At 47.5% G+C, this 22,526-nt stretch overlaps 1 protein-coding gene across 4 annotated transcripts in view; it reads right to left on the bottom strand.

Moving 5' to 3' along the window:
- The window catches only part of LOC147442542 (RNA helicase family protein), a 211,826-nt gene that overhangs the window by 174,220 nt on the left and 15,080 nt on the right, over positions 1-22,526 (bottom strand). For 3 of the 4 annotated variants that reach the window (XM_086528698.1, XM_086528699.1, XM_086528700.1), the window contains 2 exons: positions 1,330-1,442; positions 514-661 (listed from right to left, as the gene is read on the bottom strand). In XM_086528698.1, coding sequence (XP_086384824.1) covers positions 514-661; positions 1,330-1,424 — 243 coding nt within the window. In that variant the 5' untranslated portion in view covers positions 1,425-1,442. Of the gene's footprint in view, positions 1-513; positions 662-1,329; positions 1,443-22,526 lie in introns of those variants that run through there. The other variant, XM_086528701.1, reaches the window with a different exon arrangement.

Below are 22,526 nucleotides of genomic sequence, written 5' to 3'. Positions count from 1 at the left end.
TACTTCAGAGAAAAAGAAGAACAAGCCTAGCTGCAAAGATCCTGAGATGTGGTGAACCTGACATATCTGTGCCAACTGCTACACATCACTAGTTTACGAATTCCAAATTCCATTACCCAAGAAAGAACTTACTACACAAAACAGACAGAAATGATGAGCAGTCAAGAGAAACAAATGTCCCAATCAAAATTTGAGCCCATCGCAACCATGAGCTTCCGATGATCATGTCCTTCAATTCCTCTCCTAATACAGCTAAAAACCATGTGTAAATAAGATGAGCAAGGAACCTGTGAAGTTTGGTAATGAGAGTAAAGTTAGGTAATCACAAGAAAAATAGAGGTGGGCACACCTAAAGGACCTTAAAAACTGCTTTTGAGATGTGACGAGTCCATGGTTACAAGAGCTAGACTAGACCACTTTGACAGGCTTCCTTTGAAGCCACTCAAAACAATAAGCAACAAATGCCTGTGCAAATTCTCAAATCAACAAAAAGGAGAATGAAAAGAAAGCAACCTGAGGAATTTGTGTCGTTTTCCCACTGCCTGTCTCTCCAATAACAATGGTAGTAGCATGATTTTCAATTAAATAGAGGAGAGGAGTACGATGTTTAAATGCAGGTAGTGTCTGTCTTTGTCTCTCAATTGTCATGTACCCAGAGGAGCTGTACAACAAAGACAAAAAAAAGTAATGTATGCGCTCGTGGCTGTAAATATACAAGTATTGGCCCAAACGCATAACTGATGAGGTGCATATGAAATATCACAAGCCTACATTATCCAAACATGTTCAGTATATGTTCCTAGATATATATGCATAAAGCATTCAAAATGTGCCTTCTTATATATTTCCAATAAATAGGAACTTACAGGTTTCTTATGGCTTCATTCAATCACTTCAGGATCCATGCATTATCTGTGCACACGCGTGCATGCTCTTATGTGTGTGATAACTTTGTTCTAAGTGTAACAGATAGCTGTGTATTTAACTCTTCACCCACAAACATATAGGAATGCATTGTATGGTCCTTTTCTAATTGGATATGTGCATTGTATCATCACAAAACCCATGTATAAGAAACCACAATTTTCTAGGTGGAAGAAGTAAATGTTGGAAAATCTCAAGTGGGCTACGATATTCTGAAAGGTCACAAATTGAAGGCCATAAAAAGCCAAATTCCATCCAGTACACATTTAAGTTGTTACAACTAAGAAACCATTGAGAAGATCCACACAGATCAAGAATTGTATGCCGCATAGTAGAGCATATTTCAGCCAATTCACCAAAAAAGACACTCTGGCCAAATTTATAGCATCAAGAGTAATAGCTTACTAATAAGGTTGAGCGGCCATGACAAATAGCCCATCATCTTCATCTGTCAATAAAGGCGGCCTCTCCGCACCTGGCTTCCAAAATTGTGACGCCATAGCACAAAGATCTCAAATCTGTCAAGTTCCAAACAACTAAGGTAAATCATTAAGTCAAATATGAAAATTGAAAATCTCTCAATCTCTCTCTCTCTCTCTCTCTCTCTCTCACACACACACACACACGGTGCACTAATATATGTACACCAGTGTGCCTCTCTCTCTCTCTCTCCCTCTTTTTTTTTTTTTTTTGGAAAAATCAGGGCTGTATATTACTGAGTACAATACAATCCCATGCGGATGCCAAAATAGCCTATCACGTGGGGTGTACAAGCTGAATGTAAGGGTGAGAGCCACTATAGTGATAACTCGACTAGAACAATCTCATGGTGGTCTGTGTGATGCGTGGAGGAGAAACCACCGAGGAGGTGCATAATGCCATGTAATCTGTCCACCTGTAAGTGTGAAGAAGAGTGGAGATCGGGCCCAGCGCCGAAGGAAGTCAAATCGACGAGCCTCAGCTGCTCTAGATGTACCTAAGGAAGAATCCCACTGCCAAATGAGGGTGTGAATGATGTCCAGCCAAATGGCAGTGAGGGTATCCGGAAGGAGCTATGGAGCCGCACTGAGAATGTGAAGACAACAGCTCTCCAAACATTCCATAGTGCAATGCTAGTGATGACTGAGAAGATTTCATCACGTGTCTGAGGATCCCCCTGCCAAGCAATCTGTGGTAACATAGCCAAAGTCCCTCGCCGATAACCAGTCGAGGTAAGCATAAGAGCTGGATCTGTGTCTGAGCCCTCGTAGAAAAGATGCGGTCCGGGCATCGGCATCAACCAGGAGACAGATCCCCAAGTGAGAAATCCATGCTGAACACCTGCTCTGCTAAGTAAAAAGCAAACTGCTAGCCACACTACGTGAGAAGACGAGCATGACCAAAGACAGTGTGCAGGTGACTCAGGTAGTCGAAAAGGACAACGAGTACATAACGGATCATGACCCATAGAAGCTAGCCAAGTCCCAACTGGAAGTCCTGCATGTGCATTCATCCACATGAAAAAAGAAATACGACGAGCCGCATGTAAATCCCAGATGGCTGACCAAAACTGTTGTAGATAGGCATGGGAGAGACCTGCATGTAACCAGAAACGCATACGAGTGGGCTGTTGTGGGTGTTGTCTCATCAATGCTAATCTTCCAATTCTGATAGTGTACTCAAAGAATGATACATGTGCACCGGTGGGGTTAGAGTGAGGCCAATGCCACTCTCCTGGGTCCCAATAAAGCTGAGATAGGGCACGACCCTCCCACACCCAAAGCCTCCAAAGTGCAGCATCAGCGGAAGCGAAACGGGGGTCAACACAACGACGCTTCCCGCGGGAGCCAACTACTCGTATGGCCTCCCATCGAGCGCCGGGGTAGACAAGGTGCGGAGACGTGGTAGCATATGTCAATCTAGCATGAATCCCCTGAGAGTAGTCAGTATCAACTGTGAACAGCATGGTGTCTAAACGAACTAATAAGAGTGCTCTGAGCAAAGAGGCCTTCCCAGCCACTATGTGGAGGCATCTGAACCGTGCCTCGCATGACTGCGTCCCAGTGTGAAGGAATGGCGGAGTCAATCTCAAGCAGTCTATCAGTTACCCCGCGACCAATGTCATAATGTTCTGCCACAAAATCTGCATCCAGCATACGTGTCTCATGAAACAACCGCATAGAGGCAGCAGGGCCAGTGTCCCAAGCAACCCAATCAATGTGAATCCTCTCTCCAAGCTGCCGGGGTGGATTAACCGAAGAATCAAGAACAGCATCATTCCAAATGAGAGGCTGGCGCTCAATCTCCTCACGGCATGAGGGAGGTGAGCGTATGATAGCCCGTCGCATGGATACCCAAATCTGAAGGAGCGATCGGATGAAGGGTAAGAGAGTGCTGGTGCATAAGGGGACATCCGTAAAGAGAAAACGATACCTTGTATGCCAAGTATGGCCATCTCTAGTGCCGAGGCGTGGAGTCGCTGTGGAAAGAGCGGCCTGAAGAAGAATCTTCCAAGGTTCTTGGCCGGGAAAAAGACCCCGAACAATAAGCTTGGTAAGAAGGGCGCGGCTCTGTAATTATGGATCAATAATGCCAAGACCACCTACTGACCTAGGACGAATAATCGTGGACCAGCGAACTCGAGCACGAGTATCAGTAGTCCCATCTGTGCCACTCCATATAAAGTTCCGCACGAGTCTGCGGAGCTGAGCTATCACACCAGAATGTAGCATCCAACAAGAGGCCGTATACCATACTGTAGCCAGAATGACCTGGTTGGCGACCAATGCACGGCCAGCCAACGACAGATGACGTGAAGACCAATGACATAGCTTCTTGCGAATAGACTGTAGTACGGGTGCAAATTGCTGCTGTGAGGAAACGTCAAATCCAACCTGAAAGCCCAGATATCTGCATGTCTGACCCGACTGCAGCCATGTGAAACCATCAGTTACCCCCCAAGTAAGTATGTCATCACTGCCAACCAGTAACCCATAGGATTTATGCCAGTTAATGCGTGCACCACTGGCAATGCAAAAAACCTCCAGGGCCTCCCGCATGGCATCAAGAGCTGCTAGCAAATAGCGCAACATCAACATAGTGTCATCAACAAACTCCTGATCGATAAGGTCCGGAGCTGAAGGTACTGGCATGGTCAAGCCACGAAATGCATGACTCTGAGCACGAAGAAAGTCGGACATCCCTGACGGACAGATCGAGAGAGCTCAAAACTGCGACTGACACGACCACCAATAGTAATAGCACTTCTGGCAGTCCTGAAGAGAGCGGAAATGCCTGAGATCCATCTCGAAGGGAAACCCATCCTTGCTAATGAACCTTTGAGAAACTCCCACTCAACACGATCGTATGCTTTCTCGAAATCAAGGATGAAAAAAGCGAGAGGTTCAGAAGATGATCTGGCCCACTCTACTGCCTCATAAAACGTGAATATATTATCCAGTATGCATCGATCCATGACAAAGCCTGTCTGAGAAGTATGAATAATATCTGGTAAGAACGGTCGCAAGCGATGGCTGATCAGTAACGCTAATATCTTATAGACCGAAGAGAGTAGGGTAATGGGTCTCCATTGGCGGAGCTGAGTGGTGTCACCCCTTTCGGAATAAGAGATATGAGACCTGAACAAAGATCCGAATGCATATATCCTGATGCAAAGATATCCTGACAACCGCGAAGCAGTGGTATATGCAATACATCCCAATAAGTCAAAAAGAAAGCTCTAGTGAGGCCATCCTCTCCTGGACAGGAAGATGGATCTAGACTCTCGATAGCAGCATAAAGCTCTGCAAGTGTGAATGGAGCCAACAAGATCTCTGCCATAGTGTCTGTACAACGACGTCGGGTGTGATGCCAGATTTGCTCACGGGCAAGTAAAACCTCAGTAGTGCATACATCAGCAGTGAACAATGCCTCAAAATAATCTGCAGACATATCAAGAATAACATCAAGATGCAGATGTAGTGTTCCCTGAGCATCGCACAAAGTCCGAAGGATGGTGCCAGGAGGGCGCTCTTTATGCGCAGCGAAGAAGTCCTTATTCATTCGATCAACTTTAGCTATCCAATGAGATACTGAAGCATGATGAGTGAACTCGGACCTAGCCTCCTGTACGTGACGAATTTCCTCTGTGAGTTCTGTCTGTCTAGTAGCGAGATAAGCATCCCGAGGCCACTCAAGCAAGCGCTGTGTGGAACCAAGAGGAATGTGGAGGTCAGACTCGCGTACTCTCAACTGACGATGAATAGTAGCAATCTGATCACAATAGTAAATACTAGACTGAGTAATGCAATGGGCAAGGAACTCTCCAGGGGGACCACAATAAGCACCCGTGGACCACAAGTCACGAATCTGCTGCTGCAAAACTTCAGTGGTGAGAACACTGTCAGGGATACGGCAGCCTCGTCTCTGTGCAGAGGATCTAGTGAAAGAGATAAACAATGAGATGGGTAAATGATCTGAGAGGCTAGTCCCTTGCCAAATAGTAGTAAATCCACCTAGAGCTGCTGCCCAAGGGCCAATGTAAAAACGATCAAGTCGCTCTAATAATCTTCCCTGCTGTCTCTGAAACCCCCACGAGTAATGAAGTGTAGTAGGGTGGTGCCCAAAAGAGAGTATGTGCCAGGCGTCAACACCTTGAATAGCTAGAAGAAATCGATCCCAAGCTGGCTGCTCATCGGGAGAAATGGATGATAGAACTGGAGGTGTGATCGATCGCCAGTCAGAGTCGCTCTCGACGTTGTTGAAGTCGCCTCCAACAACCCAAGAGTCTACAGCAGGTAGAGCAGCAACCAAGGAGGACCAAAAAGTAGCTCTCTCCCGAGGAGTAGTGGGTGCATAGACTGACAGAAAACCAATGATAGAGTCCCGAATCCGAATAGAAACATAGACTGCTCTGCCAGCGACAAGGGTGTCATGCTGCTGAACTGATGCAAAGTAACGTGGCCCCACTGAAATGCATACACCGCAACTCTGTCCATGAATGCCCAGAGCAGGCTCCCAAAAAGTGTGAGCGCCCGAGGGCATGAGATTACCAAAGGGAGTGGCAATCTTATGCTCCTGTACTAGTAATATATCCACAGTGCCTACTACATGAGCGTGTAAATCTCTGCGAAGTAAAAGCTTACGTGAACCTCTTACCCGAGAAGTCTGTAAACCATTAGCATTCCAAGAAACTACATGTAAATCCATAGTCTGCATGAAAGAATTGGTAAAGCATCTGACTAACTGCGCATCTTCTTGGAGGCAGCTGGGCCATCCAAGGGGTGAGCTTCGGGCGGGAGGAAAGCAACCCGCAAGCCCTCTCTAAAATATGGTGTCTCATTGCACCAACTGCGGACCTCAGCTTGTTTACATTGCATTACCGATGCTGCAGCTTTGACACCCCAAATGCGCATAGACATAGGAAGCACCACATCTGAGGATACATGAATGATCATAGGCAATAAATAGCAAGCATAAACATCACTCCATTCCATAGCACCAATACATGAAGGGAAGTATGGAGACAATACATCCGGAGCGGAAGTAGACAACCATAAATGAAGCTGAGCCATAGTTTGTGCATGCACAAAATGCAAAACCTGATCCTCGGACCATTCCTGAGCTGCATGGAATGGAAGGAAAAAGGAATGGGTAGGCTAAGAGCGACTGCCTATTAAAGAGGGAACACAACCTGGCTTGTGATGCATAAGGTAGAGCTGAACCCGCAATGGTCCTTCTGAGTCACCGCACATTTCAGCCCAATGAGTGCCCCAGGAAAGAGGGCAAGAGCTGAGAAAACTGCGTGGGATGTAAGTATGAGCGGCTGAGGGAGGGGGTGGACCAGAAGGTGGAGGGGGGCGAGTAAGGGCGAGAGGGAGAGGAGGAAAAGGGAGAGGTAGTAGCGGTGAATGATCCATCTGCATGGGAATAGGGACCTCGGGAAGAGGGGAAGGAGCGGGCAGGGGAATGGTAAGTGAAGGAGGAGCTGGTGGCAGAGGTAAGTGATCCTGGGCTGAAGAAGAAGAATGGCGAGGAGAAGCAAGGAGTAAGGGAGTGGTGAAAACTTGAGATGGAGCAGGAGAGTTAACACTGGGGGCTACATGCGTTGTGGGTTGCTGACGAGGACGGAAGGAATGATTACGACCCACTGTCTGCCATGCAGTCTCAGTAGGAGCTGAAGCAGAGGGAGGAACATGGAGGGTTGAAGCTCGGGGAGCACCCGTAGGCTGCTGAGGTGCTCGAGTAGTAGTAGGAGGAACCCGCTGTGGACGCTGACCACGTGGCTAAGCATGAGTGCCACGAGCCGGCTGTTGTTGTCGTCGATGGCGTGGCTGAGTGGGGCAATCTCGTGCCAAGTGTCCCATCTCGTGACAACGTAAGCACTGTCCTGGGCGGCCAGTGACTACCATTCAGCAAGAGTAGTCTCGATCACGCACAGCCACAGTAACTGTATCTGGTAATGAAGTATCCCCAAACACCAGGACCTGAATGCGAGGTGGACCAGATGAGAAGATGCAGGATCCTGGAACTACTGTGCCAAAATGAGCAGCAATCATCTAAAGGAGATGCTCATCAATAAAATGAAGAGGCATATCCGGAAAGGAGAGCGTCAGAGGGAATCTGGGAATAAGATGTCGACTGTCAAACTCCTCAGTAGTAAACTCGGGATACCACCTCGTCAAGTATATCATTCTGCGATCAGAGAGTATCGGAGAGCGAGCCAGGAGAGCTAAGGCAGTGGCGGGATCTGAAAGACGTACCATGAATATGCCTCTGCCAAGGAATGTAAGCTCCGAGACCCGTCCCTGAGTAGTGCCCAATGCAGTCTGACACCAATCACGTATAGAAGAGCGAGGTGGAGACTGTCCAATCATCCGGCCAACCAAGGCATGTTGTGCCAAGTGTTGAATTTTGGAGTCAATGCGTGTCAACAGGTCACCAGTACAATCCACGCGACAGGCAAGTGGTGATGGAGCGCTGTGTGTAGCACTCAAGACCGGAAAAGCCGCCATGAAGAATGGGCGAGACTAGCAAACGGGAAAACCAAGACCCGAAGTGAAGCTTGGACGCTGTCTCTCGCTCTCTCTTTCTCACTTTCCTTTGCAGGCAGTAGAAAGATGCACACAGTGAAGATTTGAAACAGTTAGGGTTTGCGGGCTATTAGGGTTTCACGGGATTAGGGTTTCACGAAATTAGGGTTTGCTGATGAGGGCTGTTAGGGTTTCACAGAATTAGGGTTTGCAGGTGGGGGCTGTTAGGGTTTCACGGAATTAGGGGCTGAAGAGATGGGCTGCAGGTATTTGCAGGCTGTGACGCGCAGGGCAGGCAGAGCGAGCGCAACAACAGGCTGCAGGCAGGGGAGCGCGCGACGGCAGGCTGCAGGCAGGGGAGCGCGCGACGGCAGGCTGCAGGCAGGTGAGGTTGCACGCTCTCTCTCTCTCTCTCTCTCTCTCTCTCTCTCTCTCTCTCTCTCTCTCTCTCTCTCTCTCTCTCTCTCTCTCTCTCTCTCTCTCTCACGGTGCACTAATATATGTACACAAGTGTGCCTCTCTCTCTCTCTCTCTCTCTCTCTCTCTCTCTCTCTCTCTCTCTCTCTCTCTCTCTCTCTCTCTGCGCACCCCCGCGCTCGCCCGCTGCTCGCTGCCCTGCCCCCCCGCGCCTGCTCGCGCACTGCACCCCCGCCCTTCCTCTGCTCTGTTCCCGCTCTCCTCGCGCCCCGCTGTGCTCCAGCTCCCGCTCTCTCTCTCCCCCTGCGCTGCCCCGCCCCCCCCCCCTCGCGCTGCCTCTACAACCCCCCCCCCCCCCCCCCTTCTTCTACGAGTAGGAAGTCATTTTAATTTTTATTTTTTTTGGACCATTCTCTCTCCCATATTGTCCCCCCCCCCGGCCGCCCCCCCTCCCCCTCTCTCTCTCTCTCTCTCTCTCTCTCTCTCTCTCCCGTCTGTACTTTATCGCTGCCCCTCCCTCGCCATACCGCCTCACACTCCCCCACACGCCCAGCTGCCACGCCCGCTACTAGTGAGGGTGCACACGTACATTTAGTGACTCCCTTGCGGACGGCGATCAAGCATGAGGAAGCTGAACGATAAAGCCGACCCCCTAGAGGATGCCATTCAAAAGTGCAAAGAGGAAATGACGGAGATCATTACCAAGATAAACCGCAATCTCTTGGGCACAATAAACATGCTCGAAGGACGCTGCTGATCCAAGAGAGCAAGATAAGTACACTGGAAGACCGAGTGACGACTCAAGAGGAAGAGATTGCGTCACTCAAGAAAGATCTCGCCGAAGCACGATCAAGAAACACACTGGAAGAGGGCGAACTGCAACCCTCAGTAATCGAAGAAATCAACACGATCAAGGAGCAAGTACGGGCCATCAAAGAGGAAGAAGAGCAGCACAAAGAAATGACGACTTCTTGGGTGGATGTTCTTACCAAAACTCAACAGAAGGCGGATGAAGCCGAGAAATGGATCAAGGTGGCCAAGAAAGGAAAAGGCAAGGAGATAACGCCCACGTCCACACCCAACATCATTAATCAGACACTAGAGGAGGAGCAGAGGAGACGGGTGCGCGCTTTACATGTGAGAATTTGCGGTCTTAAAGACAAAGGCAATGTGGATGAAGAAGTAAAAGAACTCGCAGCCTTGATGGGGATTCATGAGCCAACGCACACAAGGGCATGGAGAGTGGGCAACATAAATAAAAATGGAAGCAGTGGAGAAACCTCAAAAGAAAGAGCACTCATCCTCTGTTTTCCCTCCATGGAAGCGAAGAAATCCTTGAAGAAAAGACCAACTCTTAAAGAGACTGGCATCTTTCTCGGGGATGATCTCACCCTCTCGCAGATCGCTCATATGCAGGAAGTAATGCCGGAGATTAGAGCGGCAAGGGGAAAAGGCAAGATTGCTTTTTACTGAGATGGAAAAGTGGTAATACTAGAGCGACCACACTCAAAGTGGCTGCCTGGAACTGTAATGGATCTATGCGTCTTGATGTGGGTGCTTTTGAGGATAGCTTTACTGGAAGAGACATCATCTTTTACTCTGAGACACACCAGGCCCCTGGGCAATCCATGCCTCACATCAGTGGATACAGGTGGGAGACGGCCTATAGACAAGAGACACGCTCAGAGCACAGAGGGCGGGGCTCGGGGGGAGTGGTAGTGTTATTTAGAGAGGATCTACAACCACTAATACATATAGCCCGCAGGGACGAGCAGGCTAGGTACATGTGGGTGAGATTGAAAGCAGAGACAGGCAGATACCTCTATCTAGCTATTTGCTACTTTCCCCCGAGTACATCAGTTTATGTATCACCCAGAGGACAGTCCCCTTTCTCTATTTTGGATGATGACATATGGGAGTTCTCTAGGGATGGTGACATTATCATCCTAGGGGACTTCAATGCTAGGACTGCCCATCACCAGGCAGTGTTTTATGATACTTCAGAGGAGATGCTAAGAGAGCTAGATGTTGTAGAGACGAGCCTTTCCAGACTATCACATGATGTGGAATATGCTGAGTATGGGCGACACCTGATAGACATGGGCACTGCACATGGATTGGCCATCTTGAACGGCCTACATAGATTTCTTGCTGCAGGAGGTTTTACATGCTTCCCACACAGACATGGAGCCAGCACAGTGGACTATGTCATGGCACAGCCAAATCTCATCTCTAGTATCCAGGATCTCACAGTTGGGCCCAGACCGGTCGGAGTGGCAGTGGATCATGCTCTGGTGTCGATAACCATCTCCTTCCAGTTCAGTGTAGCACACAGGCCACGGGTAGCAGCCCCTACTCGCTACACATTCACACAGGAGACGGATTCTGTATACATGGACGGGATCTATAGACGCCTATGCATTGAGGACCCAGGGCGACCTCTGGAGGAGCTAACTACTATACTGACACAGACATTACATGAGGCAGCAGCAGAAGCATACCCACACACCCAGCCTGAGCAGAGCCGCCGATCAGGGAGCATGCCTCATAACAGTTGGTACGATGAGGAGTGCCGCCAGACTAGAGCCAGACTTCAGAGGGAGGTGCTTTTGGGGGACGTCACTCACAGACAGTCACAGATTGACTTCCGACGCCTGGTGTGGCGGAAGAAGAGGGCTTTTTTGGCTCGACTCGAGCAGGATCTATATCAGCTATTCTTGAGTCAGGACTCGCGTGAGGCGTGGCGGCTCTTTCATGAGCAGTGCCCCCCCCCCCCCCCCCCCCCCCCCCCCCCCTGCTATTTCCTCCACAGAAACCTGGAATCAGTACGCATCATGTTTCTACACAGTACCTGGACAGCCGCCCCTCCCCAACCTACCCGATCCATGCCCACACGCATGTGTTTTTTCACCGCTGAGATGGTGAAGAAAGCTATTGACACGATGAGGACTGGGAGAGCATATGATCATGATGGCTTAGTCGTTGAGCATTTCATGCATGCCAAAGACCTACTAGCAGAGCTTCTAGCAGTTATGTTCAACCGTGCCATGTGTGAGGGCCTACCGGACACTTGGAGCCTATCTACGATCATGCCTATCTTCAAGTCAGGAGACCCCATGGAGCCTGGGAATTATCGCACTATTATGATCGGGCACACACTGGCACGGTTGTATGCATCCATTCTTGAGCAACAGCTGAGTAGATGGGCAGAGAGGGAAGGAATACGTGCAACTGGCCAGGCAGGGTTCAGGAGAGGCTTCTCTACTCTTGACCATATCCTGACACTCAGGGCCATCATCAAGGAAGGCAGATCTCATGGGAGACGGATCTATTGTAGCTTTGTGGACTTCCGCAAAGCTTTTGACACAGTACCTAGAGCTAGATTGATGCGTAGATTACAGGAAATGGGAGTACCCACAGAGCTCATTTGGGAGATCATGGCATTGTACAGATCAGTAGTAGGGCATGTACGCACCCCGGAGGAACTTTCTACATCAGTTCACTCCACTATTGGGGTGAAGTAGGGCTGCCCGCTCTTTCCTACTCTTTTCGGTATGTATGTGGATGAGGTTTCTGACTACATTGACAGCGATGGGGATAAAGGTGCACAGTTGGCAGGGACATGGATTCCACTTTTGTTATATGCTGATGACATAGTGTTGATCTCCGAATCCCCAGAGGGAATGCAACGTCAGTTGAATGCTTTGCATATGTTTGCCCACGAAAGTGGTTTGTCTGTCAACCTTGGTAAAACCAAGGTTATGGTGTTTAATACCACCCCACAGTGGATCAGGAGGTCAGCACCTACATTCACATACGGCCAGGAGACTGTGGAGTACACAGACGCTTACACTTACCTTGGAGTGGTTTTTAGCGGACCTGCATTCTCACTCAGAAGAGCAACAGAGACCAGACTAACTAGAGCCCACGCAACATTGGGTAGATTGGAGAGGATGTGTTCGCAGGTTCAGTTTCAAGAGCCCCGGACGAAGCTCTGGCTCTTTGACGCCTTGGTGGCTTCAGCATTGCTCTATGGAGCTGAGATATGGGGACCTTCATTGGATCACCACGGGAGGCCGGGTCGCACAGACAGATGGGGGAACATGGAGAAACCTCTCGTCTCTATGATCTCACGGCTCATTAAAACCAAGGCATCAATACCACGGGCCATTATCCGAGCAGAGCTAGAGGCCCCCCCACTAGTGGCGGAGGCGCTCACCAGATCAGTCTCCTTCATAAACCGCACATGGGAACTTCCTAGAGACAGATATGCTCGCATAGCACTTGAGTCCTCTCGACAGTTAGCCATACAAGGAGATACAACATGCTGGTATGGGGAGATGACATCATGGTTTCAAGCGCATGGGTCAGCATAGACAGGCTGCCACCATTCCATTACTCATTGGATGCACCATCTCTCACTCTCACACAGTCAGAGATCACCAAGCTCATCCGCCAAGACCTGACCCAGCTAGACACCAAGAGGACATGGATACAACCAGCACAGGAATTGGGCACGAAGATGGCTTTCTACAGAGACCACCTTCTCCAGCTTACGGAAGATGGTTTTGTGACGAGACCCAGATACATGGATACCCACTTGTCTCATGGGATACGATGTGCTATTGGCTAGTTACGCACATCTTCTCACCAGCTGCAGATTGAGACTAGGAGATACAACAAAGTACCACCAGAGGACAGGACATGCCCCTTGTGTGACATGGAACTTGAGACAGAGCTACATTATACATGTCGCTGCCCCGTCTACTACGAGATACAAGGCCGCTTCCATTGCTTGTTCAGAGAGGGTTTTGGACCACTATCAAGAGTCATGGGATACGAACATCAGAGATGCCTGGGTTTGTTCTTGCTCGAGCTGCGCAGACACAGAGATAGCCTGATGAATGGCGAGGCTAGCCAGTCTCAAAGACGGATCACAGACTTCTTCAGAGCAGACACGGGACAGCCGCAAGAGCCACTCCCACAGCAGAGCTCCCCCTCGTCCCACACCAGAGGCACACTGATTGACCGAGCGATTGAACTGGGGAAATCCAAGCACCCACGACTGCGAAGGACTACACAGCATCGACGGAGGCTAAGTAAGAAAATTCGGAGCACGCTGGCCAGGCATGCACGACGCCCGGTCAGACTACTAACCATGGAGGAAATTGATGAGATTCGCCAACGACCAATGCTAGATCTCTTGTGATTCAGCTATCCCAACAAGCCGCCCATTTTGCTTAGTTTTTTGCTTGACTCACATCGACCAATCTAGGATCCCATAGTATATATCTTTGTTTTGTACTGTTGTTAGGTTATTTTGTTACTCTGACTTTGTATCAGATCCACCACTTTGTAACTTTCTGGTCTCATAGGTCACTATGGCCTTTTGAAGACGTTAATATAACATTTCATTTCATTTTCTCTCTCTCTCTCTCTCTCTCTCTCTCTCTCTCTCTCTCTCTCTCTCTCTCTCTCTCTCTCTCTCTCTCTCTCTCGTGATCTTGTGATTTAGCTATCCCAGCTAGTTGCTTAGTTCACACCTAGCAGTTTAGGATTCCATAGCATAGTATTTTCATTTTGTCATTTTGTTACTTTTGTTACTCTGACTTTGTATCAGATCCACCACATTGTAACTTTTTTGGTCTCATAGGTCACTTTGGCCTTTTGAAGACGTTAATATAACATTTCATCTCTCTCTCTCTCTCTCTCTCTCTCTCTCTCTCTCTCTCTCTCTCTCTCTCTCTCTCTCTCTCTCTCTCTCTCTCTCTCTCTCTCTCGGAAAAATCAGGACTGTATATTACTGAGCACAATATAATCCCCAGCGGATGCCAAAATAGCCTATCACGTGGGGTGTACAAGCTGAATGTAAGGGTGAGAGCCACTATAGTGACAACTCGACTAGAACAATCTCATGGTGGTCTGTGTGATGAGTGGAGGCGAAACCACCGACGGGGGCATAATGCCACGTAATCTGGCCACCTGTAAGTGTGAAGAAGTGTGGGGATTGGGCCCAACGCCGAAGGAAGGTAAAGCGACGAGCCTCGGCTGCTCGAGATGTACCTGAGGAAGAATCCCACTGCCAAATCAGGGTGTGAATGATGTCCAGCCAAATGGCAGTGAGGGTATCCTGAAGGAGCTGTGGAGCCGCACTGAGAATGTGAAGACAACGAGCTCTCCAAACATTCCATAGTGTAATGCTAGTGATGACTGAAAAAACTTCATCACGTGTCTGAGGATCCCCCTGCCAAGCAATCTGTGGTAACATAGCCAAAGTCCCTCGCGGATGACCAGTCGAGGTAAGCATAAGAGCTGGATCTGTGTCTGAGCCCTCGTAGAAAAGATGCGGTCCGGGCATCAACACCAACCATGAGACAGATCCCCAAGTGAGAAATCCATGCTGAACACCCGCTCTGCTACGTAAAAAGCAAACTGCTAGCCACACTACATGAGAAGTTGAGCATGACCAAAGACAGTGTGCAGGTGACAAGTAGTCGCAAAGGACAGCAAGTACATGACGGATCATGACCCATAGTAGCTAGCAAGGTCCCAACTGGAAGTCCTGCATGTACAATCATCCACATGAAAAAAGAAATACGACGAGCCGCATGTAAATCCTAGATGGCTGACCAGAACTGCTGTAGATAGGCATGGGAGAGAGCTGAATGTAACCAAAAACGCATACGAGTGGGCTGACATGGGTGCTGTCTCATCAATGCTAATCTTCCAATTCTGACAGTGTACTCAAAGAATGATACAGGTGCACCGGTGGGGTTAGAGTGAGGCCAATGCCACTCTCCTGGGTCCCAATAAAGCTGAGATAGGGCACGACCCTCCCACACCCAAAGCCTCCAAAGTGCAGCATCAGCGGAAGTGAAACGAGGGTCAACACAACGACGCTTCCCGCGGGAGCCAACTACTCGTATGGCCTCCCATCGAGCGCCGGGGTAGACAAGGTGCGAAGAGGTGGTATCATATGTCAATCTAGCATGAATCCCCTGAGAGTAGTCAGTATCAACTGTGAACAGCATGGTGTCTAAACGAACTAATAAGAGAGTGCTCTGAGCAAAGAGGCCTTCCCAGCCACTGTGTGGAGGCATCTGAACCGTGCCTCGCATGACTGCATCCCACTGTGAAGGAACGGCAGAGTCAATCTCAAGCAGTCTGTCTGTCACCCCGCGACCAATGTCATAATGTTCTGCCACAAAATCTGCATCCAGCATACGTGTCTCATGAAACAACCGCATAGAGGTAGCAAGGCCAGAGTCCCAAGCAGCCCAATCAATGTGAGTCCTCTCTCCAAGCTGACGAGGAGGAGTAACCGAAGAATCAAGAACTGCATCATTCTCCATAGCGTATCTAGGTGGAGGACGTGCTACTGGAATAGGTTGTACATTCCTCTCCCTAGTATATTCCCTGCTATAGTAACACTCTTCTCTCATATGGTTTGCCCATCTTCTCTCAATGTCCCACCACTTAGGCTCCCTCAAATTAGACTTTACAAGAGGAATTAATCTCGTGATAACCATTTCATCGATAAACTTTTCTTGATCAATAGGTGCCATTAGTTTTGTAATGGACTCACTCATTTGTGAATCACTGAGTTGAGAGGATGTGTCATCCTCCTAACTCTTACAAGCATTTTCTTTATATTACTCACAGTTATCCACCAGATAAAGAGCTTCTTTGATCAATTCATTTAGTGTCAAGCTCCCTATTATATGCAGATCCTTCTGAAGACTTGCATGCCTTATTCCCTGGATAAAGATCATCATCAATCATGCCTACATAGGTAGTTTAGGATCAATAACGCTCATATCTTATAGACCGAAGGGAGTAGGGTAATAGGTCTCCACTGGCGGAGCTGAGTGGTGTCACCCCCTTTCGGAATAAGAGATATGAGACCTGAACAAAGATCTGGATGCATATATCCTGAAGCAAAGATGTCCTGACAACCGCGAAGCAGTGGTATATGCAACACATCCCAATAAGTCAAAAAGAAAGCTCTGGTGAGGCCATCCTCTCCTAGACAGGAGGATGGATCAAGACTCGATAGCAGCATGGAGCTCTGCACGTGTGAAGGGTGCCAACAAGATCTCTGCCATAGTGTCTCTCTCTCTCTCTCTCTCTCTCTCTCTCTCTCTCTCTCTCTCTCTCTCTCTCTCTCTCTCTCTCTCTCTCTCTCTCTCTCTCTCTCTTTTCATTTTTGGGAGGTAGGTGCAAACGGCAGCAAGGCTGCAAGTGCCTCATAGCCATAAAGATCACTTGCAAGAGAAGGATCGAAGATTTTTCAAGCAACTTTTTTTCTCAGAGGCAATTCCGTGCATTGGTGGATGTCTATAGCTACCAAGCCGCACACTCCAAGGACTTGGCAAGCTTTCAAGAAAAAAATTTCCCGAGGTTCCATGCTTTCTGACATCTTTCTTCGGAGTGCAGCTTCCGGCAGAGTGGGGTATTCTGAAATGCTTGCCACGCGGCAACCCTAGCAAATTACAACTTGAAAATTTTTCAACATCTCTCAGCAGGTGTCTCTTCTCGAGCTGATAACCTTGGAGGCCCAGTGTGATTGCTATATCATTGGACTATCATCATTGCTACAGGAACACTGTCTGTCCAAAAACTTATGGACCATGCTCAGATCGGCTACAACCTTATGGAAGAAACCTAGCCCTGATTTTGGTACAGGTTTCAAGATGGAAAGCCAATCGGCTTTTGAGCTCGACTATGTCGAGATTGCTTTTTAAGTTTAAATTTTGTTTGAGAAGTTTTTTGGTGATCCTGTTTAGAATTTGTTTGAAAGATGGTATCTGTTTTGAACCTGTCTTGGTGCCGATTTCAGGGTTGTTAAACCCAAAGCATTTAGCAGTGCCTTCTCCTCGTCTTTGAATACATACTTTTCTATAACCTGGTAGGATACGGCGACCAGTGGTTCCGCCTCTACTGCAAGTCGTTGGATTTCTGCTAACTCCAACCGTTGTGCATCTAATGCTGCCTTCATTGCCTTGGAAGTCCTTTTTTCCATATAACTGAAGCTTGGGAAGTGCATTGGGTGAAGAGGGAGAATTCACTAGATGTGATTGGCGATGGAGATAGAATAAGGCTTGATTCAATTTCTTGCACAGTACTTGCAAGCAAGAGCTGTCATGAGACGATGGTGTTGTGTATACAGAGGGTAGCGAAGTGGACTTGTGTTGCACATACGTCTCATAGTAATTCTAATATGAGCCATTAATGAACCACTTTTCCTGCGCCTCAAGTAAGGCACAACCGTTTTTGACGTGTCACATAGGCACTAGCCTCTCCTTATAATGATTATTGGTGGGATCCGTTTATTTTTGGTTTTAATACTGGTTTCAATGATTGGTGGATTTATTCCCGGGTTGAGTAGTGAGAAATGTTGTTTTGGTATTGTCTGAACCTCGGAACGACGCAGACGAGATGTCTGGGGAGCGTTTTGTTGTATGTTTGAAAACCTCCGAACGACGGAGACGAGATGTTTGGGGAGAGGATCGTTGTATGCTTAAAAACCTTTGAACGACGCAGACGGAATATCTGGGAGCATTTCGTTGTATGCTTGAAAACCTCTGAACGACGCAAACGGGATGTCTGGGGAGCGGTTGGTTATATGCTTAAACCTCCAAAAGACCCAGGCTGCGGTCTGGGGGGAATTTCGTTGTAAAATGCCTCTATATCTCCTAGTCCGGACCTTTTTATGTTATGCGGGAGGAGTAATGAGGGAGTCGTTGAACAACTCATGCAAAGGACCTAGATGGTTATTTGCGTCGGGAGTGTTCATCAGCGACTTTATGTTTCTACGTCTTGTAACATGCATATGTGAGAATTTGTGTTGCATTGTGATTTTTCCGGGAAACCAACCGTCACAAACTGCTGACCTGTCAAAGCCTTGAAGAATGGAGCCAACTTGCAGATCCTGGCCGAGGGGCTTCAACCATAAGAAGAACAAGTAACAGAAGAAGAAGTCCTACCAACTTATGGGGACCCCGTCCGATAGGGCCTAGTGACAAAGGAATTAAAATAAAGCAGAACCCACACACACACACACGCACTTGATGACGTGGCAACAGTAAGGACGCTCCGAAAATTACGCTGACAGTGCTGATGTGGCAGGTCGTACGGATTTCCGTGTTTTGCGCTGACATGCTGACGTGGCAAGTTGTATGGATTTCCATAAATTATGCTGCCAGCTTTTGGGCATTTCTTTTAGACCACATGCTTTTGAGTTTGAAGGCTTTTCATGTAAAACTGCTTTTGGGGCCTAAGGCCTTTAGATATGAGGCCATGGGCTCATTCTCGGGCATGCTTCTTGGAGAAGGTGCAAAGTCTGGAGTATCGGCTTGTATTATGTTGATGCAATATACAGAAATATCGAAAGGCGCGCCAAGGTTTGAGGCAATACTCTCTGGAGTGGAATTCCGCCACTCCATGACACGTGTCGTCTCTCTCTCAGTTCTGTAAAACTTTGTTCAGACTGTTCTTTTCTATTGGCACGTGGTGCCCGTCTTGTGATACCAATGACCTTCTGCGAATAGCGGGCTGAATCTGCAAACGCTGGCTCATATGACCGTGCGACAAGGATCTGCTGCGAGAAGGTGAGATCTGCAAGGTTTGGGGGTTGCGGTGCGGAGTCTAACTGCTGAAAACTGAAAACGCTACTACTAGGGATGGTTCTATCATCGGGAATCTGCAAAACGCTGATGTAGATCTGCAATTGCAAAAACGCTAGGTTGATCTGTGGTCTACAAAAACGCCAAGGCTGATTTGCTGTCTGCAAAACGCCAGGCTGGTCCTGAGCCAAAACGTTGGTCTTGCTGAGAAGGTGCACTTTGAGTTGGTGGACTCCTGCTACCTCTTCTGCCAGAAAGTGCTAGCGCTAGCTTTCTTATAAATTTCCTTAGCCAAATTGCCCTACCCAGTTTCCCAACAAAGTCACTTAATAATAATAAGTGAAAAATGGCTGAAATAGGAAGAATGGGTTCTATGTATAGTAAAATTCTCCTGATGGGTATTGACTGTAATCTGATGATCATGTAGTGTGCAACCAGAGGAAATGCAACTACTCTTAAGTGTCTGGACATGCACGGTCTGCGAACAAACTCACAAAGGTGAACTAAACACTTGTCATGAAGTAGCTTGTCCATATGCACATAGGGTTAGATGTGCACGTGACACTTGATAACACATCAGCCATAACATTCTTCTTGCCTTCCACATGCATAATTTGAAAGTGGAACAGAGAGAGAATGTTTGCCCATCGCATGTGCTTTTCAGATAACTTTGACTGTGTTAGAAAGTATCGCAAGGTCTGATGATTTGTCTAGACAACAAAATCAGCACCTAGCAAGTAGTACTTCCAACTCAAAAAGCGCATGAATCACAGCCAGTGACACTTTCTCATAGTCTTTTCTGGCCCTTGCAGGATTCTACTCTCATGAGCTACTACCCGACCATCTTGCATTAACACTATCCCAATACTATTGCCACATGCATCACACTGGACCACAAATGACTTCCTAAGATCTGGTAAGACAATTAGTGGATCCGAAGTCATCTTTTTTTCTAAGAGATTAAAAGTTGAAATCTCTTTTTGTGTCCAGTTGAACATGACCTCTTTCTTTTGAAGAGCATGTAGAGGTGAAGCAATATCGGCAAAGATCCTTATAAACCTTCTGTAGTAAGACCATAAGCCCAAAAAGCTATGGACATCATGCACAGTCTTCAAATCTGGCCATGTCTTGATTACTTCAACCTTGGCAGGATCCATTCGGACACCATCTTTTGACACTATGTGGCCAAGAAAGTGGCAAGGTGGAACCAAACGTAAAATTCTGTACGTATTCGGTACGTAAGGTACGCAGTCCTGTATGGATTGAGGTTTAAGGTACATAAAAATACGCACTATTGGTAAAAATCCCTTAAAAATTAGAAAGAAAATAGGAATTTCTTGAGAAAAGCCTACAAATATATCACTCTATATGTCTATATGGCATTAAACATCAATGAAGTGACCTACCATGGTCCATGATACGAACTTGAGACACAATACCACATGTCAATAATAGCAATGGAACTTAAGAGGAGGGAGAAACCACCACCACCACCCCAAAAAAAACAAAAAACCATCCACAACAACCCACCCAAAAAAAAAAACTTGTACGGATTGAATCCGTACGGTACGGACGTACCGTACGGATCCAATCCGTACGTACGTACGGTACAACTTGGAAAGTGGATCTCTTCCAAAAAGAATTCACTTTTCTTAAGATTGACAAGCAATCTGTGACTGCGTAGCTCTTCAAACACAATGGTCAAGTGACGTCTATGTTTCTCTTCATTCTTTTAATAAACTATCATGTCATCAAAGAATGTGGCCGACAAACTTTTGATGTGGACGGAAAATATTATCCTATAGAAAGTAGCAGCAGTATCTGTCAGATCGAATGGCATCAATAAGAACTCAGACAGACCAAATGTCATCCTGAATGCAGTCTTGTGCACGTCCTCTGGCCTAATACGAATCTGATGGTACACACTCTTAAGGTCTATCCTGTTGAAAATTGCAACACCGTCTAATCAGCCAAGAATATCATCAATCCTTGGGATAGGAAACCTGTTCTTGATGGTATTCTTATTCAACGCATGGTGGTCAATACACATGCGCCATGTAAGCTACAGCGGAAGTGAAAGTTGAACTTTGCTCAAGATGAGTGTTCCGAATTCTGCTCAAGGTGCCTTTTACTTATGGAAGGAAGAGCCTTCCGTTCCTTTAATGAGAGAGTGCACGTGATCACAAACAAGTGGATAAACACTATGCATGAAGGTGCTGAGACTGAGAGATAGAGAGAGGAGAATACGACACCGGGAAGTTGTCAACGCCTCCTCCAAGGGCCCCACTCTCGATGGCGAGAGCCGTCTATGCTATTGATTGAACAATGTGGTACAAGATGCTGCAAATCTAAGTGATGCTATGTCGAGGCCGACGGTGGTAAGGCTGAAAACTGAGTGTTGTAAAAGACGACGGAACGACGACGGTGATTGACTGAACTGGCTTTCCTTTTGCTATTCCTTATTGGCTGATTTACTGTCGCAAAACGCTGCCCCTTGCTGATCTAAAAACGTTGACTGTTGCAGGTGTAAAACGCTAACCTAATGGCTTGCAAAACGTTGGTTCTACTGATTGGAAAATGCTGCAATGCTGGCTCCAAAACGCTGATCTTAGGTTGCTGAAATCGCTGATCTGTAGGCTCTCTAACGCTGGTCCTGCATGCTGAAAAACGCCAGGGCTTGAAGCTGAAAAACGCTAGCTTGATGGGGAGATCTGCTGGCTTGTAAACGCTAATCTGAGGGGCTCTTGCTGGCTGCAAAAACGCTGCAAAGCAAGGCTGGAAATGCTGGTACAAGGCTTCCAAAATGCTGATCTGAGTGCTGAAAATCGCTGAGGTTCTTTGGTCTTGGTTCTTGTTGAGAAGATGCTCCAGAGGGCCTGCTGCACGGGGTGCCGGTGCCCTCCTTCCTGCTTCTGCCAAAAATGCTAGTGCTAGGGTTTCCTTATATATTAACTTAGTCATTTTGCCCTACCTAGTTTCCAACAAAAGTCACTTCAAAATAATAAGTGAAAAATGTCAAAAATAGGAAAAATAGGTTTGATGCACTGGAAAATGCTCCTGATGGTAATGTTGATGATCATGTTGTGTGCAACCAGAGGATATGCATCTAATCTAAGTGTCTGGACATGCACGGTCTGCGAACAGACTCACAAAAGTGTCAGATCACTTCCTATTCTAGATTGACTTGACTAAACTGAACCCTTTTCATGATGTAGCTTGTCCACAAACACATAGGGTTAGATGTGTCACGTGACATCCCCTCCTTTTCAAAGTGAGGTATTGGTACCCAACAGTATGGCGTCGAGGGAGACCGCCAACAGCGTCTGGAATCCTGGAAGGGACTCTACACCGGCCCACTTTGATGGGTGGGTCATGCGATACTTGAACTTCATAAAGGTCTGCAACGCTTGCTTCTTTGGGCCGCGCCGAAAGCGACACAAAGTCTTCTATGGCTCCTTCCATGCTTCAACTTTGTCTATAGTCATGCGTCTATCTTCTTCAAGAATCTTCGAGGATGAAAATTCCTGAAACCACTTCCAACACAAAAACA

This window comes from Adiantum capillus-veneris, chromosome 14 (assembly GCF_014529385.1).
Source record: "Adiantum capillus-veneris isolate H3 chromosome 14, ASM1452938v2, whole genome shotgun sequence".
Lineage (NCBI taxonomy): Eukaryota > Viridiplantae > Streptophyta > Polypodiopsida > Polypodiales > Pteridaceae > Adiantum > Adiantum capillus-veneris.
The sequence above is the reverse complement of the archived record's forward strand: the minus strand, read 5'-3'. Positions and strand labels throughout refer to the sequence as shown.